The sequence below is a fragment of the Schistocerca nitens genome, chromosome 11, assembly GCF_023898315.1.
Source record: "Schistocerca nitens isolate TAMUIC-IGC-003100 chromosome 11, iqSchNite1.1, whole genome shotgun sequence".
Classification (NCBI taxonomy): domain Eukaryota; kingdom Metazoa; phylum Arthropoda; class Insecta; order Orthoptera; family Acrididae; genus Schistocerca; species Schistocerca nitens.
In genome coordinates, this window is record NC_064624.1 from 26,417,640 (window position 1) to 26,436,246 (window position 18,607).

General features: G+C 39.8%; 1 protein-coding gene across 3 annotated transcripts in view; it reads right to left on the reverse strand.

The window, feature by feature from the left end:
- The window catches only part of LOC126213391 (putative zinc finger protein 66), a 71,297-nt gene that overhangs the window by 46,322 nt on the left and 6,368 nt on the right, over nucleotides 1–18,607 (reverse strand). For 2 of the 3 annotated variants that reach the window (XM_049941096.1, XM_049941094.1), the window contains exons 3-5: nucleotides 14,022–14,084; nucleotides 4,989–5,081; nucleotides 3,993–4,085 (exon numbers count right to left, since the gene is read on the reverse strand). In XM_049941096.1, the coding sequence (XP_049797053.1) occupies nucleotides 3,993–4,085; nucleotides 4,989–5,081; nucleotides 14,022–14,084 (249 nt within the window). The remainder of the gene's footprint in view (nucleotides 1–3,992; nucleotides 4,086–4,988; nucleotides 5,082–14,021; nucleotides 14,085–18,607) is intronic. The other variant, XM_049941095.1, reaches the window with a different exon arrangement.

Sequence of the window (18,607 nt, forward strand, 5' to 3'; positions counted from 1 at the left end):
GACAGAAATATAGTGCTAAAATTCTCCACTTATTGTTCTGCCCAACATGGTGGTCAGACCATGTAATTAGTTTGTGTCCCATACGTTCTTCAAGCATCACAAATTTAATCAGAAAGGAAACTATTTTGGCTGAACCAAACCTGGCACCAGATCCATCCCCTAAATTTACTGTGTTAGTTAAGTACCAAAGTCATGAACCATTAAATTATATGACAGCAGTTGTTTCTGGCAGAATGCCACGGAATGTGCCAATGTATGACAAAGTAGAACGTCCACACATGTAACATATATATTTTTGTTCCTTTGTAGCCATTTCTGTGTTGTTTTTTTAGCAGTTTGTATGCTCAGTTTGCTTTTGCATGACAACTGACTAAGTTCTATGTTGTGCATTTGTATCTCATCTGAAGCTGCGATCATAAAGAATCATTAATTTCTGCATAAATTGAGATTGTGGTACAGATATTCTTTCGAAGATTTATTCTTACTTTGAGAAACTCAAACTGAGTTCTTGAATCAGAGACCTGTCATTTGATAGGACATGTGGCCTACACAAATATTTTCCTCAACCATCTTCAGGAGTGGTCACTCCACTTTACAGTTTATGTTGAAGAGTGAGTTTTCATTGCTGGGTGATGCAAAATATGTCAAGCAATGTTTTGTGACACACTTCTTTTGACTGGACTTCATACTTTAAAGTAGCTTGTTTCAATGAAGTACTGTCTGTCTTGCCTTCCTTTTGTCTGACTGGCACACCTATTTACATGGAGTTTATCGAGTAAATTGAATTTTCATTGTGCATCAAGGCATGGTATTCTTTGTACAGTCTTAATTTACATATTTATGCCCTAGAAACCTCCTTTTTAACACACTTCTATATTGCACACATGGTCTTGAATCATTCTGTCAATATAACTACCCAATATTCAACTGAATTATCATACTCCACATTCTCTTTCAATATATAGCAGTGTGTATTCTACTTTTTCATCACTGATAAAGACAGAACCGCAGTTAGTTTTATTCATGGTATTAGAATTATGTGGCAAATTTCAATGTCAGATCAACAACAAGTAATGGAAAATCTGGGAAGGAATGTAACAATATTATAAAGAGCAAAGTTGATTGGTTGGTTTTGAGTATAAAGGGACCAAACTACAGGGTCATCAGTCCCTTTTTCACTGACGGAAGCAAGACTCAAGGTACAAAAGAACTCAGCACCACACCTAAAACGAAAATGAATGGAATGAACAAATAATGTGGGAAACACAAACCACAAAGAAAAGCAGAAGAGGGTGTTAAGACCATAGAGCATATAGTCTGCACTGGCTGATCACAATAATAAAAGAGGATGAGCCAACCACTCTGCAACAAATTAAAACGTCCACCTCAAAAAGACAATGCGAGATGAGCACATGTAGGGAAAAGATGAGCACAAAGACAAACAAATGCAAAGGAAATGTGACAGAGTTACAATGGAGGGAAGGTGGCGACCTCAGCTCTGGATAGAGATGGGGCGTGAACGTTATTCATTTGTTCATTCTTTGATTTACACATTGCATTCCATAAATGAAGATGTGGATGGATGTGGGACGAGCCAGCCTGCAAATCTTAAGGCAGAAGCTCCCACAGGAATTTACCTCTGAAGTATAGTGACAACCAGCTGTTTGTGACAAGTGCTAATCTACTCACATGGCTAATTATGAGAACTGTTAATAGATTATTTTGTATGTATGTATACGTACATTTACTACTATGAAAAATATCATTGTTGCTCCTACTACATTGGTCAGCCACTTATTTTACCTAGTATCTCCACAAACTTCTGTACTCCGCTATCCACTTAATGGTGCATCGTGAAGGGTACCCCATAACCCTGCTGGTCATTTCCGTTCCCATTCCACTCACAAATACAAGTGAAAAAGACTGTATATGTGCCTCTCAATCAGCCTTGACTTCTCAAATTTCACCTTCATAGTCTTTATGTGCTGTGTATGTTGGAAACAACAAAATCGTTCAGTAGTTTGCTTCAAATGGCAGTTCTCTAAATTTTCTCAATAGTGTTTCTCAAAGGAACATCACCTTCCCTCTGGGAATTCTCATTTGAGTTCCTGAAGCATCTCCGTTACACTTGTGTGTTGTTTGAACCTACAAGTAACAGATGTAGCAGACTGGCACTGAATTGCTTCTACAACAAAGTACTACTTTATCTTGCTAGCTTGCTCTAGCTTCTCATGCAATTACCTAATAAAATTCCCAATTCCACAATTAATACAGAATCTTGTTGGCCATGTGCCACTATCAAAATTGTCAGCCCTATTTTTCTGTGACATTATTAAGTCCTTGCATTTTATGCTCCTGTGACCACAAAGGTTGCATGTCACTCTAGCTGACAGAGCTAAAATATTCACTGCACAACTACATGTATTACTCAGGATCATTGTTATGGTCACACATCCTATTCGTAGATTTCTCAGGTGTCCACCACTCTTTAATCTAAGTTAAATATTTTCAAAGTAACAAGTGGGGTACACATCAGTGATTTCAGTGTCAACCACATGACATGGTTTTCCAGACCACACAACCAGCAACACACTGTTCTGAACACTTGCTATGGGAGCAGCACTCCATGCAGTGGACACTATCCCTGAACCTCTGGCCCTGGTGCCATGGAGACATCTCTATCGATCTGTGATCTCTTGGGCTGCATACAAAGGTCAGTATGGCCTTTTGTATTTTCATGGTAAATGGTCACCAACTACAATCCAGCCACTTTGACAAGTACAGCTATGCCCTAGGACACCCTACAGATCGCTCTTTTAGCCAAACTACCCATATGCACATCCCTTACTACTATGCGTGGCTTTCTCATTTCTGTAAAACCCTTCTTGTGGAACAACAATACTACTGTTTCACTTACTGTCCTGTCTACTTGTGACGCCAATGCATCCCTTTCATTTGTTTAAAATGGCATAACATGAGTCCCTGTGACATTTAAGTCTTGGCCTGTTAGCTGTGAATCAGCTACACTCCTTTATATACTCTCTGAGCTGTCCGTAGCATGATAGTTTGGATCCTCGACCTGTATGCTTGTGTAATCACCACACATTCCAGTGTCTGACGAAGCCAACGTTTCAGTGCCTGAAAAATCCTTTATAACTTCCGAAAGTTTGTTTATTAACAATGAGATCAAGAGTGAGCCAGTACCTAACCTTCAGCAATTGTGTGTTGAATGTTCCCAAATCTTTGTCTAATTTCATTCCTGTGACATGTTTATCAATGTGAGCATCTCCTTCCCTTAGCAACGTCATAAAGCATACTTAAAAACATTATCTTTTTTCTTTAGATCTGCCAGGATTCTAATGGTGAGGTCATACATGGCTTCAGCTATGTACAATCATTCACCAAAAGCCATATACAGAGGTTTTCTATTACTGAAAATTTTATAATTAATACAACAGGTACCACAGAAGCTGCCACAATATGTGCCAACGTATTGGGGCTGATCTAGAACACACAAATTTCATCTCTGTTTTTCAAATCCCAAAATTTTTTTAGGAAAACTCAAGAATAACTGATTCACACAAAAGATAAGACAGCCAACGTTCTTTTGAATTCTATTTATCAGAAGTTGTTGGAAGGAGGAATATTTCTCAAATGACCTACACTATTGGAACTTACACTTCATCTAAATGTAAATTTCGTGACCATCACAGACAACCATCATACAACATTATATCAACAAAGGCTACAGAGAACAGGATTGTACCAGCCACTAGTCCCGTTCCACTTCTATTTAAAACAGTGAGAATGTAAGAGGTGATATGACAGTCAAGTGCAGGAGTACAAGAATACTCTACAATTATGAACAGCAACAAATTCCAGAAGACTGACAATCTGTGACAATTCCACTGCAATACAACTTTTATTCTACACACTTACCAAAAGACTTATTATTTGACTACAAACAATACATCAGAGATGTAAATACTTACAGTATTCTCAGTTATATTCATTTCCAAATTTAATTCAGGATCCTCCTTGATGAAATCAGTGGCCCAAGATATTCCCAAAGGATCTTCAACAGACTGAAAGAAGAAAACAATCTGTGAATTATAACTACTTGCTATCTTCTCTGTGTATATGACAGCTCTCAATATTCCTTTCTCATGAGTATCATCCAACTATGTAGAGGTTCTTATCAATTGGGAAGAGTGTGTCAGAATGCATCCAAATCAGTTCTATGGGCCCTGATTTTGCTATCAGCCATTGTGCAGTATTTATTTGGCATACTGTCACTTTCTATTCCTGTCACATAATCCACTCTGATTTTAGAGGCACTATCGCCTACTCTATCGGATGGTCATACTCCCATATACAAATTTGATATATGTGTGCGGCAACATTTCAAAATTAAACTCAGATAATATAGAGATGCAAATAATCTTCCAGCTGTAAACCCATAAACAGGAGGACATTTTGGTCATTAATCAAATGAATATGGCATCATATCAAAATTGGCCAAATTTAATGTTATTTACACAGCTTCTTGCCACATTTTTTTTTCTTTAGGGAACAATGCAAATTTGTCATGTGTACTGGAGGGAAATCATAAGGAGTTACACACACCCAATGCAGGATTTCAGTAATGATGTAAATACTACAGTGAATAGTGACTAGTAACTCTAGAATATACACCCATCACATGTCTTAGTTTCACATCTGTTACAGCACTGTGACACCGACATGTAACAAGATTAACAATTACTTCCAAGAGGAAGTCTTCCTTGCTCTGTTGACACCAAATATGTACTTAAGGCATTCATTACATAGAATCATTACCAAAACTTCATGCAAGGGTAATGGTCCGTACAGATATGCTTGCTACAAGTGCTGTTAAAATACTATTGGTAATAACCTACAGATAACACATCTAACTAGAGTTTCTTACTACACTTCCTACACATTACAGTGCTTGTGTGAAAACTTACATTATACTCAGATCCAGCAGCATGTTGTTTCAGTTCGGGATCTTGCTTTACCCAAACACTAGGGTCATCAGCCCTTAATGGGTCTACAAGAAACTGAAAAACGAAGAAAGTGAAGTATCAGGACATCTGTGTCTTGTTCCTACATGGCACTGTCATAGGGATGGAGGGAGGTGGGGGAAGAGGGAGGGAGGGAGGGAGGGAGGGAGGGAGGGAGGGAGGGAGGGAGGGAGGGAGGGAGGGAGGGAGGGAGGGAGGGAGGGGGAAATAGAGAGGGAGGGGGGAAGTTTCTTATGAATGTGTTTACACTAAGTGACATGCGCATAGCATATCCAGTCAGCAAAATCTTAAAAGACCCTATCTTGGACGTTGCAAATGGCAAAAGCAAAATTTGATTCGATGCTCAAGTGTACAACAGCATGAGAGCTAATGCTGACAGCCACTTTGCTTGTTTTGTTGAAGAGGCAAAGGGAGTTATTGAAGAGTTAAACGTGGAGATGAGTGTTCCTTGTCTTACAGGCAGACAAAGACACAAGGAAAACTGCAATCATAATGATGCTATGACATATTGGAAAGTAACTTTTTATTCCAACACTGGACCATGTTACGACTGGCATGATAGAGCGTTTTGCTGAAGAAAATATTTATCATTTAAAATTCAACATCCTTTTGCCATCACAACTACTGGAACATGATGGTAATGATCTGGTGCACAAACTAAATCAGTGCTTAACTGAACTACTGTATTTTGAAGAAGACTCACACTTTGTGATTAAAAAGAGACTAATGGGACAGACTCTTCAATACAAGCAATGAGCATAAATGCCCTTAATGATTGTGATTTTTGTTATGCAAGGATTCTCTCTCTGTCCTAGATCTGACTATCCTACTTTGCACACACTGTACAAAATATTTGTCTATTGCTACAGTAGAAATAAGTTTTTCAACAGTGTGGTGTACAAAGACATGGCCGAGGACGACAGTGAAGGAGGGTTGACTTAATGGCTTACCTCAGTTGGACACTCACCCTGGCATTGCTTGTCCTGCTGACAATGTAATTAACCAATTTGTCAGGAAGAATAGGTGCATAGAATTCATCATTTAAGGTACAGAACCACAATTCTAACTTTTTTAACATCATAAGACAGCATTGTCTTGTATATGTGTATAATCAGTTTAAATAAAACTTTCTTACACTTTCCATATGACTTTATTACCTTTTATTACAGTAAAAGTAAAGGTAGCTCAAGATATCTGTAGTGAACCCTCCTTGAGGTTTTTCTGTATCCACCACTGTCTGATCTGGTGCAAGTGCCATTGGCCAGCTGTGAACTGTGGCTCGTGTGCAACAACAAAATCTGTTGGTTGGGTTCACAGGACATCCTAGGCTCACTTTTTGACTGTTGGCTGAAGAGGCAATGAACATTTGTTAGTGAGGCAAGAGAACACCTTTGTAGAGTCAAGCTGTGGATGAACTACCTAATTTGGAGCTGAGTTTATGACTCAGATCAGACCTTTTATTAGTTTTGTGATCTCCACTACATATTCTCTGGAAAATGGTAGGGTCCCTGTGTAGCAGCAATGAGTACATTTCAGAGATGTAATCTCGCATTTACAAAGTGTAATGCATAGATTCATGCAGTATATTACACAGTTGTCTTTTGTTTGTTTTGAATGGCCAGCAACTGCTTGTCTCAGAGGCTCAAACTGCAGTATGTGACACCAGCAGAGCACTGTAAGGGATGCATAATTGCCGACTGAAAGTTAAGCATATTTTATTCAAACCAGTAGAAGATATCAGGTATCGGTAGTCAATCACTTAATGCTCCTAGTATGCATTGTTGCTCCTTTCAGATGCAGTGATGAAGCAGCACAATGAGTGAGTGTTGACCATAATAGCACAGTGAGAGCAGTAATATCACACTGGCTGAATGTTTGTCCCCATTCTTGTTGGTTGATCCCAGCAAGCAAAATTATACCATATTGTGACAATTGTTTTGACTAAGAAATGATCACAAATATTGAAAGCCGATATTACACATTCATGTCCACAACGCTGGCCAAATGATTGCAGTAAGGAAAACATGTTCAGATTGTTGGAACAGGATGTGACGATACATCAACATATCTGAAAGAATGGACACCACATATATAATTAAGGTGATGTCAGCCAATGATCCTTTCAGTGTAGATGCACACCACACTACCTCTTACAGGAACCAGTGAGACACCATGTGTAAGGAGGATCATGAGCATGAGCACTGTATCAGTGGTGAGTAAGTTCAGAATTTGGGTATGACAGGAAGCATGCTAGAGTAGACCATGCAGATGTGATGACCACTGTGTCCAGATGGCATAGTTGTCACTGCAACTGCCCAGTCCGCATGAGACTCGGGTTCAATTCCTGGTCCAGCACAAATTTTCAATCCTCCCCATTGATGTAAATTAATGCCCACAGACAACTAATGTCTCTACTTCCTTTGTCCCTGGCTCATTGTGGCTGCAGGATCAAAATACTGCCGGTCCCCTTGGACATGTCCAAAAGAACAGACAACACATGCATATTTGACATGTTGGGAATAGATATGAATAAAAGTTTATTTTGCAGTGATAGTGACTCCGTCCATTTATGTTTAACCAAAAATATGTAACTTTACTTCGGGCTAACTTTCATGACCTTTTTTAGTCAACAAACTCTGCTCCTTGAATGTAGCATTATTGAGCAGCCAAATTCTGCCTGAAATAACAGCCATAACACTAAAAATCAATTAACATGTATGCATTGGGTTACTGATACTTGAAACAGAGATGAAGCCGGTACATTATTTGACTGCTAAAAATACCATAATTTAATCAGGGTTGTTTCAGAATCACGTTACATATAACGGGCTTATTTCAATAGAGGTACAAGTCCATTTTTGTTCATCTTCAGATACAGAGTCCTAAAGTTAAATGAGAGCTGAAAAATCTGCAGTTGAGATACCACAAATATTCAAGCATATGGCTTCTTGCTAGACATGAACCTTTCTTTCTGTTTGTTTGGATCATTAATTTCAGAAGCATTATAGGCAGAAAAGTGGGTGTAATGGACTTTTACCACTATTGAAATAAGCCCTTCATATGTAGATATCTCTCTCTCTCTCTCTCTCTCTCTCTCTCTCTCTCTCTCTCTCTCTCTCTCTCTCTCTCTCTGTGTGTGTGTGTGTTTTATTGTTAATTCTTGAATAGTAGTACTGGAATGGGTATAACGTGTGCACGCTGTGTGCGGATGGAGGAGCTGGCCTCCGTTCACCAACAGCTGAAGATGCTTTTTGCCACGTTCAGCAGCATTCAGGCTGCTGCCTATTGTAGTAGTGGGGGCCGAGAATCTGGCTCATCACATAGAATGCCTAAGGTGCCACCTATTTTGTCCAATGGCTCTGCTGTCAAGACACCTTGTGGTGTACCCAATGTGGCTGAGTTGTCCACACCAAATAGTGAGAGATGGGTCATAACAGTTAGCCCTGTTTGAGGCACAGAGTGAATGTAGAGGCTGCCTCACCCATTGACCCTGTGAGTGGACTGGCAGGTGTTCATTCATCAGGGTCCAGACAGCCCCAAGTGAAGAGAAGTTTTTTAGTTAATGAGGAGCTCCAACATCAAATGCATTATGGAGCTCCTTAGGAAAATGGCATCCAGGACTGGAAATGAATCCTATGTGTATTGAATGTGTCTGCCTGGGAGCCCCATCCAAGATGTGGAAAATGTCCTGCCTGTGCCAACCAAACACACAGGGTGTGGCTGTCTACAAGTTGTGGCTCATGTTTGGGTTCTGCAGCCATCTTCATTTTGTATTGGGAGGTAGCACAAATGACAAAGAGCCCCTGTGTCACACATGAGTGCATGCAGCACACACAGTTTGTATCAGCATTCCCAGAATTGATTCAAGTCCTTTGGTTTGGCGTGAGTGGAGGGTCTCAACCAAAGGCTTCATCGATTCTCTGACTGTCTGAACTCCAGATCGCTGGAAATGCGTTATGAGGTGGAGAATTGTAGGAATACTTCGTGGGTCAGTGGTGCACTACACAAAGCAAGCTTTTTTTTAGGCTAGGCAGTAGTTTGAGGTCCTCTGATGAATGCACACTAGTCAGACCTCATACAAAGTAATGACCATACTACCATCAACATGTTAACAGTAAATTCTTGATGTATTTGTAGTCCCTGAATTTAATGCCCTCCAGAAAGTTGTCATGATCAAAATACTCTTGGAACTGAAAGCTGGTTGAAACCTGAAGTACAAACCCTTCAAATATTTAGCAAGGCAAGGAATGTACACTCAAGAGACAAGTGAGACACCACTGAGATGGGAGTGCCAGAAGAGTTGAGGGGAGAGGAACGAAAAGAATGGATATGGATAAAATTTATGCAATAAATGAAAGCACATGCTATTGGTGATAACTCCTCAACCACTAGTGAAAGTAGGATTCTCAGATTCAATAATATTTTTATATTTCCAACATATAACTATACTTAAAATACATTTTGCGACAAATAGATAGGCAGTTATGGAAACATTCAGTTTCATTCCACAGGTTGTGTGTGTTAGCTATGACTGACTGACTGACTGTGACTGACTGTGACTGACTGTGACTGACTGTGACTGACTGTGACTGACTGTGACTGACTGTGACTGACTGTGACTGACTGTGACTGACTGTGACTGACTGTGACTGACTGTGACTGACTGTGACTGACTGTGACTGACTGTGACTGACTGTGACTGACTGTGACTGACTGTGACTGACTGTGACTGACTGTGACTGACTGTGACTGACTGTGACTGACTGTGACTGACTGTGACTGACTGTGACTGACTGTGACTGACTGTGACTGACTGTGACTGACTGTGACTGACTGTGACTGACTGTGACTGACTGTGACTGACTGTGACTGACTGTGACTGACTGTGACTGACTGTGACTGACTGTGACTGACTGTGACTGACTGTGACTGACTGTGACTGACTGTGACTGACTGTGACTGACTGTGACTGACTGTGACTGACTGACATAATCACAAGAGAAGGTATCTGTATAGTTTACATGTGGTAATGGCAGGTACTTCACACCTATCTATTTGTACCATTGAGTTATAATGCATCTTACTGCTTGCATGTAATTTAAGGCATAAGGTAACGATTAACTGCATGGCACAAGTGCTGAGTCATTGAAAGGCACATCAACTTAGCTAGCTTTCCCACAGATACTACTTCAGAACTATGGTCTCATTTTACAGGCTGACTACATTGTGGCAACACTGTGAAAAAGCAGAGTAAACAGTTTCACATGACCGATAATTATGGGATCCATTTCCATTCTTGCAGATGAATTGATTTTTTTCAAGAGCCATCATAAAGGATCACAAAATCATTCAAGAAGACTTTTGCACCAACTTGGTATGTCTGTAGATTTGCACGTATTTTCTGTGACTTTTCTTACAAACTGGAATGATCTTTGACTTTTTCTATACATGTGACAAACCACTGTTCCATAAATGAACAATTTGGATGACAGAAAGGTGTCTGTTCAGCACTGTTTTTTGTGTAACTGAACCTGCTAACTACACTTTATGGCCATGTGACCTCTGATGTGTTCAGCATCTACTTTTGGAGTGCATTCCATATGGAATTATAAGGATTATAGCTCTGGACTTTACTGCTAAATGCTTCTGCCTTTTTCTAGTACTTGGTGGCTCAATGGGTAATTGTGACACTACAAATCCAAAGATCCTTGATCACTGAACGGCAGGTACTTCTTAACTAGTTGGGTAAATCAGTTCAGAGGTGGAAAGAGGGTAACAGCAAATGGTAGTCAGCAGGACTGTGTGTAACAGAGAACTCCAGTGTTCAAAATCTTCAGGCTGATGACAGCTTTACCTCTAGTTTAATTTTATGTTTTCCTTTCTGTCATGTATTCTCTTCATGACACAAGCAGATGACCGATCCTTGGCTCTGTCATATACTCCAGTTAACAACGTATTAGCCTTACAAAGGGGCTTTCCAAACTTATACAGCTTGAGAATGCATTTCACATGGAATCTGCAGCTTTATTAGCTTCTTTCTGGCTGCTGTGCATGTATGTCTGGAAGAAAGTTTGCAAGCCACCAAACGGTGCATCGTTGATGGTATCTTGTACCACAGTTTTCCCAATACAAAAAAGTTTATCATTTCCCATCCTACCATAACCTCGCTGTTGTGCGCCCTAAAACACTAATAATCATCATCATCATCCCATCCTACCACCATCCTTATGTGCTTGTTCCACTTCATATCACTTTGCGATGTTATGGTTCAAATGGCTTTGAGCACTATGGGACTTAACTTCTGAGGTCATCAGTCCCCTAGAACTTAAAACTACTTAAACCTGACTAATCTAAGGACATCACACACATCCATGCCCGATGCAGGATTTGAACCTGTGACCGTAGCGGTCGCGCGGTTCCAGACTGTAGTGCCTAGAACAGCTTCTCCGCTCCGGCCGGCCCCTGTAATGTTATGCCTAAACATTTTATTGACCAGACTGTCAATCTGTGGAGTACCAATGTTGTATTCTAACATTATGGGATTGTTTTTCCTACTCATCCGCATTCACTTGAATATTTCTACATCTGCCATTCATCACACCAAATAAAAAGTTTGTCCAAGTCATCTTGTATCCTCGTAGTCACTCAGTGATGACCCTTCCCCACACACAGTGCCGTTAGCAAACAGACACAGAATGCTGTTCATCAGATCATTTCATATATAGATATGGCACTATTCTCTGTGGCACTATTGATGATACTCATGTCTCTGAGAAACAGTCACTGTTGAGGTCAAAGTACTGGCCTCTGTTACTCGAGAAGTCTATGCACCATTCACATCTCAGGGAACCTATTCCCCATGCTGATACCTCTATTTACAGTATGCAGTGATGCACTGTTCAAATGCTTTCCTGAAATGTAGGAATATGGAATCTAGCCTGTTGCCCGTCATCCATGGTTCACAGTATGTTATTTGATAGAAGACCAAGATGAGTATTGCACAAAATCAATGCTGATTTGTGGATAAAAACTTTTCTGTCTCAAAGAAATTAATTATATTTGAACTGAGGATATGTTCAGGAACTCTGGAGCAAGTAAGCGTTATGATATTGTTCTGTAATTTTGCAGGTACATTCTTTTACCATTCTTATATACAGAAGCCACCTGAACTTTTTCCCAGCTGCCTGAGTCTTTGCACTTGGAGAGAGATTTGCAATAAACGCAAGCTAAGTATGAGGCCAATGCTGTAGAGTACTCACTGGACAAAAGATTTGTGATTCTGTTTAGACATGGCAACTATTTTGTTTTCAACTCTTCCAGTTGCTTCTCTACTTCAGGGATCCTATTACTACGTTCCCAAACAGGAGTCTGTATGGGAGTGAAAGAACAATATGTTTGTATGATCCTCCTGCACAAACTTAAAAACTCAATACAGAGAAGGGTTAGTGATCATCATCTGCTTTCCTCCAAAGCCACACCAGACTGGTCACTGACTGCCTGGATAGAAGTCTTTGACCCGAAATGTCTCATGTTCCCTGTAAAATCTGTTGTTCATGTTTGATGGTGGTAGTTGTATGCTTCACACATAGATCTTTTTACAGACAGAAGAATTTCCATTAGCACTTGCCTGTCACCACTGTGCATACTTTTTTGAACTGAGTGTACAGCAGTCTGCTTCCTCAGTCTTTTCTGAATTCTGACATTAAATCATAGTGGGTCTTTTCTGCCTGTAGTCCAGTTACTCACCACATACTTATTCAGTGTGTGTTTTACAGTAAATGACATTCTCATTGTTTAAATGGGATGCTAACAACTACTTACCGGCTCTTTCTAGCAAATCTATTCTCCTAGCATTCTTAAAGGATTCATTAACTTCATTTACCATCCAGAATGAAATTTTCACTCTGCAGCGGAGTGTGCGCTGATATGAAACTTCCTGGCAGATTAAAACTGTTTGCTGGACCGAGACTCGAACCCGGGACCTTTGCCTTTCGCGAGCAGGTGCTCTACCATCTGAGCTACCCAAGCACAACTCACACCCTGTCCTCACAGCTTTACTTCTGCCAGTACTTCATCTCCTACCTTCCAAACTTTACAAAAGTGAACCTTGCAGAAGTAAACCTGTGAGGACAGGTCGTGCTTAGGTAGCTCAGATGGTAGAGCACTAGCCCGTGAAAGGCAAAGGTCCTGAGTTCAAGTCTCAGTGCAGCACACAGTTTTAATCTGCCAGGAAGTTTCATTTATGATTGTTGCTGTGCTGGCATCATGATCACTATCCCCTCTATGTACTGACACCATTTGTAAGGACAACCCTGTTAATAGTTACAGTGTCTAAACTATTTCAATTTTGCGTGGGCTGTTAAACTAGCAGCTTACGACAGCTTTTAGAAAACTGTTCAAAAGTACTTCACAAGACTGCCTGTCCATACCAATTGCAATGTATACACAGACATCTTAGTCTTTACTCAGTAGGATCGGATCACCTACTTTTTCTACACTACTTTGTGTAGATTTTTCTTGAATGATTCTGTAACTGTCACAGCAGTGTCACGTGGCGAATAAATACATCCAATGCAGGAGTTCACATACACGGAACCATTAAGGGAACTGCTCATTAAAACAGGAATTCATAGCTTAAGTCTTGGTACCAATCATCATAACTTCATCAATGCAATCTCATTTAATTCTTATTTGTGCTTATAATGTAAAGAAGCAATTATACAAACTCACAAGCTGAACTTCACCTGCTGAAAGATAATGTTTAAATCCAGATGGGTAAAGTGTAACAAAATATTCTATTTTACCTGTTTCCTCAGTTCCAACCTGGGGCATACTGTAATACTGTAACTCTTTTCCTCTTTACCCTAAAGTAAAAACAGGACTGCTAAACAATACACGCAAGCAATTGATTACCATCTCATTATTTTCACCACAGCTCAGCAATGAGGCATGTAGTCATATAAATTCTAAAATTACCTCTTTATTCTCACCCTCCTCCAACTCTTCTTTTACATTCATGCTGCATGGGTAAACTTGGGCCTGTGGCAAAAATAACAAACTGTAATAAGTACATTTAAGCAGTCATAGTCCTCCCACATTATATAAAATGTATCACACAGATAAACCCCAACTGTCATACTACTTTATAACTAAATAATAGTTATGGTTAAGTGTTCTCTTTTGAGTTCAAAACACTGACTGATCAGTTCACTATGCTATACTTCAATGGGAGGCAGCAAAAAATTGCAAGGCTGATTAATGACAATGCCTTTGAAAATTCATTATGATCTTCAGCTTGAGCCTTCTCCCTATGCTATTGTTTTCAATCATATTTTCTAGCTTCATTATCTACATATGCATATAATGGTTCTGTATTCAAATAAAAATAACACGGCTCCTACCTGAAACAATGATATCAATGTTGTTCAAAAAAATCGTTATTGTTCATATCAAATTACAATACAGCTTACACCAACAGTGTGGGGGTGCAGAAACTGGACTGTCAAGTGCCACATCTCTCGTACTACTTTTATTATCAGAATCATAAAACGTCTAGAACAATTACATCAAAACGTTTTGTTGCACTGAATGCTTATTTATGATAAAATTATTAAACACACACACACACACACACACACACACACACACACACACCCTACCTTGACACACTATGTAATACTATTCTAACTTCATGAATTCCTTTTGATGGGACAAGCACGTTTCTAACAGTACAAAAAGAGAGAGTAGGCTACAGGCTACGCCAGTCCTATTCTGTGAATCTGAACTATGGGTTTTACTTGCTGATCTTAAAAGAAGACAAATTTTTGGAAAGATTATTTATGGAGCAGCACCAGCATACCAAGACTGAAAAACCCATAATGTCAAAGTGCTGGAATGAGAACAAATGAAACAGTGATAGCATAGGAAGAAAATCATTAAACTGATATTGGGATCTGTTGAGGATGTTAGATAATTAGCAACCAAATAATAATTTTTGATTGGAAATCGCCTTACAGATAGAAACAAAGTAGACAACTTAACTTTAAGAAAGAGCATAGCGACAAAATAATGAAGCAAAATGGTGTATGCAAAGAAGATGCCCTGAAGAGAGACGCTAGACAGAAGATAGAAAGAATACAGCAACATGTTATTAATTGATCTTTATATTAATTAACTGCCTACAATAATACTAATATACTAGTACAAATAATGATCATTATGATTTTATTATTATTACTATCTGAGCCATGGTGGGCTACCTCTTTGAATTCCCATCCTGCACTTGGTGATGTCACTTCTTTTGCTTGGAACTCGTGGCGTCATGGGGCACAGTAGAGCCATGCAGGGTATGTAAACAGTATTTGCCATTCAGCCACAATTGACAGAATGGAGTGACTAGTAGCCCTTTCAAAGTTCTGTCAAGTCAATAGTTGCAGGCACAGGTGTTAACAAAAGACAGAACATTGGTGTGATCTTGGCTATCTGTATTTGCTATTGGTTCTCCTCTGTGGAAGTCACATTACGCAACAAGCTTTCTCATCTGAAAAACTGCCTGATTTGAGTTGTGTTGCATGACTTAATACCTTGTGGCGTTGCCTTCGAAGGGGTTAGGGTAGTGTCTAGCAACCAGACAAGCTTGTTATTGCTATTCAATTCCCCGCAATCAGCAGTGGATTCGATGATTTGGCAATCCTGAACACTGCTTTAAGTCTGACCATGTTTAGCCTTGGACGAGGTTTTTGATGAGAATCATCTGACGAGGAGAATGACAGTGGAATTTAGATGCTCCTTAGTCTGCTCCAGTTTTCTACTGTTGTGGTACACTGATTGTTTTGGACTTGGACTCAGGGCATGCTTATCATTCTGTGGCTGTTAATATTGCCTCTGTACATCAGCCTCATGGAATTCACCACTGCCAGCTACTGATGGGCTGCCTTCACTCAAGTTACATAAATCACTATTTAAAATTTCTACTAAAATTTTGTACATTTTGATTTTTTGGGGGTTTGTTGGGTCGAGTGCATTTGTTGTATATACCATCTAGCACTGTTAGAATGGTCACATGCTGATCATCTCTATGTGAATCACACATCACATTCAGATGTCATCCAGACTTGTGAAAATATAGCCTGTTGGTAAATAACAGGCACATTTGAGGCTCACAGGCTGGAACAAGCAAAAGTGTGTAAAACCATCAAGTGTTACTGAGCTATGAATGTTTTTTGTGTTTGTTCAGTGGCTATTTGTGAGCTGGAGAGTGAAAGAAATTTATTCCGTCTCAGGGCTAGTTACTGCTTACTACATTTAATTGTTCAACTGTTTGTTATTTGAAAGTTGTCATGGAGTGACCTTTTAACACCTGTTATTTATTTACTGCTACAAGTTGGTTCTGACTACTAATTACAGGTTCTCCTATTTAAAGGGCGTTCTTGAGCTGCTATGCATGCACATTCACATACTGAACCACTTACACATCTTCTACGGTATACCTTAATAGAATTTTCACTGTGTCTGAAGCCAGGTTTATCAATCTGTGCACACTCATTCTCTTATTAATTACTTAACTGCTCACTGGGGCAAGATTTAAAGAGACTTGCTGTGTCTGTCTGCAAGAAGGCAGCTCTAGAAATCAGTGCACCTGTTTACTTTATTAAATTATCTAGACGCACTTGGAGGTGTATTTTAAGAATTTCCTTTTTCTATTGGTCCCGAGGCACTGTCTTCCAGTGTAGCTATTCAGTTTTAATCTTTGAGATGAGTTATGCTTCTATGTTGTCTTGAAGAGCCATCTGTTTCCAAATAATTATTTATCCATTTGTTGAAGCATTTTCTGAGTTGCGGTTTGTGAAGATGGAAATTTTGAATCTAAAATCTAAGAACTGGTGTCAAACACAGCCTTTGTCTTAAATAAATACATTTTAATAAACAATGGAGACTCATGTGAACCCCAATCCATCCAGTCCTTTCACGTAATTTCACCTTTTCCTGCTGGATGTTGCAGAATTACCTAAGTTGAAACAAGGCCCTAGGAGTAGACAACATCCATTAAAACTACTGATAGCCTTGGGACAGCCAGCCTTGAAAAAACTCTGCCATTTGATCAGCAAAATGTCTGAGACAGGCAAAATACCCCCCAGAGGTCAAGAAGCAACCCCAAAGAAAGCAAATGTTGACAGGCGTGAAAATTACCAATCTATTAGTTTAATAAGTCACAGCTGTAGTTGGGAAGGGAGTGAGACAGGGTTTTAGCCTATCCCTGGTGTCACTCAGTCTGTATATTGAGCAAGCAATAAAGGAGCCAAATGAAAAATTTTGAGTAGGAATTAAAATCCACGGAGAAGAAATAGACTTTGAGGTTTGCCGATGACATTGTAATTCTGTCAGAGACAGCAAAGGGCCTCGAAGATCAGTTGAACAGAATGGACAGTGCATTCTAAGAGGGATATAAGATGAACATCATCAAAAGCAAAATGAGGATAATGGAATGTAGTCTAATTAAATTGAGTGATAATGACAGAATTACATTATGAATAAGACAATTAAGGTAGTAGATAAGTTTTGCTATTTGGGGAGCAAAATAACTGATGACGGTCGAAGTAGAGAGAATATAAAATGTATACTGGCAATGCCAAGGAAAGCATTTCTGAAGAAGAGAAATTTGTTCATATAGAGTATACATTTAAGTGTCAGGAAGTCTTCTCTGAAAGTATTTGTATTGAGTGTATCCATGTACGGAAGTGAAACATGGACGATAAGTAGTTTAGACGAGAAGAGAACAGTTCGGAAGTGAAACATGGACAATAAGTAGTTTAGACGAGAAGAGAACAGAAGTATTCAAAACGCGGTGCTACAGAAGAATGCTGAAGATTACATGGGTAGATTGTGTAACTAATGAGAAGATACTGAATAGAAATGGGGAGAAGAGGAATTTGTGGACCAACTTAACAAGAAGGGACTGGTTGGTAGGACACGCTCTGAGCCATCAAGGGATCATCAATTTAGTATTGGAAGGAAGCATGGAGGGTGAAAATCATAGAGGGAGACCAAGGCATGGATATACTAAACAGATTCAGGAGGATGTGGGTTGCAGTAGTTACTCGGGGATTAAGAAGCTTGCACAGGATAGAGCAGCATGGAGAGCTGCATCAATCCAGTCTCGTCACTGAAGAGCACAACAACAACAGAAGGGGTGGATGTGGTTTGCAACCAGTTTACAATACTCCTTTTGTGACGTAGTGCCTCGCACGAGCTCCACTGGACCCATGGGTGCCCACATGGTTGTTTCCCGGAGTATAACGAAGGCCCCGACAGTGCAAGAGTCAACGGGCTGTTCCCCTTGTGGGTGACGGAAATGCACCCTCCCAAAGGCATGATGAAGGTATCAGGATTCTTCAGACCACGCAGTGCTCTGCCATTGTGCCAACATCCGGCGCCAATAGTTACATGCCTATTTCAGTTGTTGTCGATGTCATGGCGTGGGTCATCAGCTGCACAGGCTCATCATTAGGAGTGTTTGGAGCATTGTGCATTCAGGCACAATTGTACTCTGCCCAGCATTAATG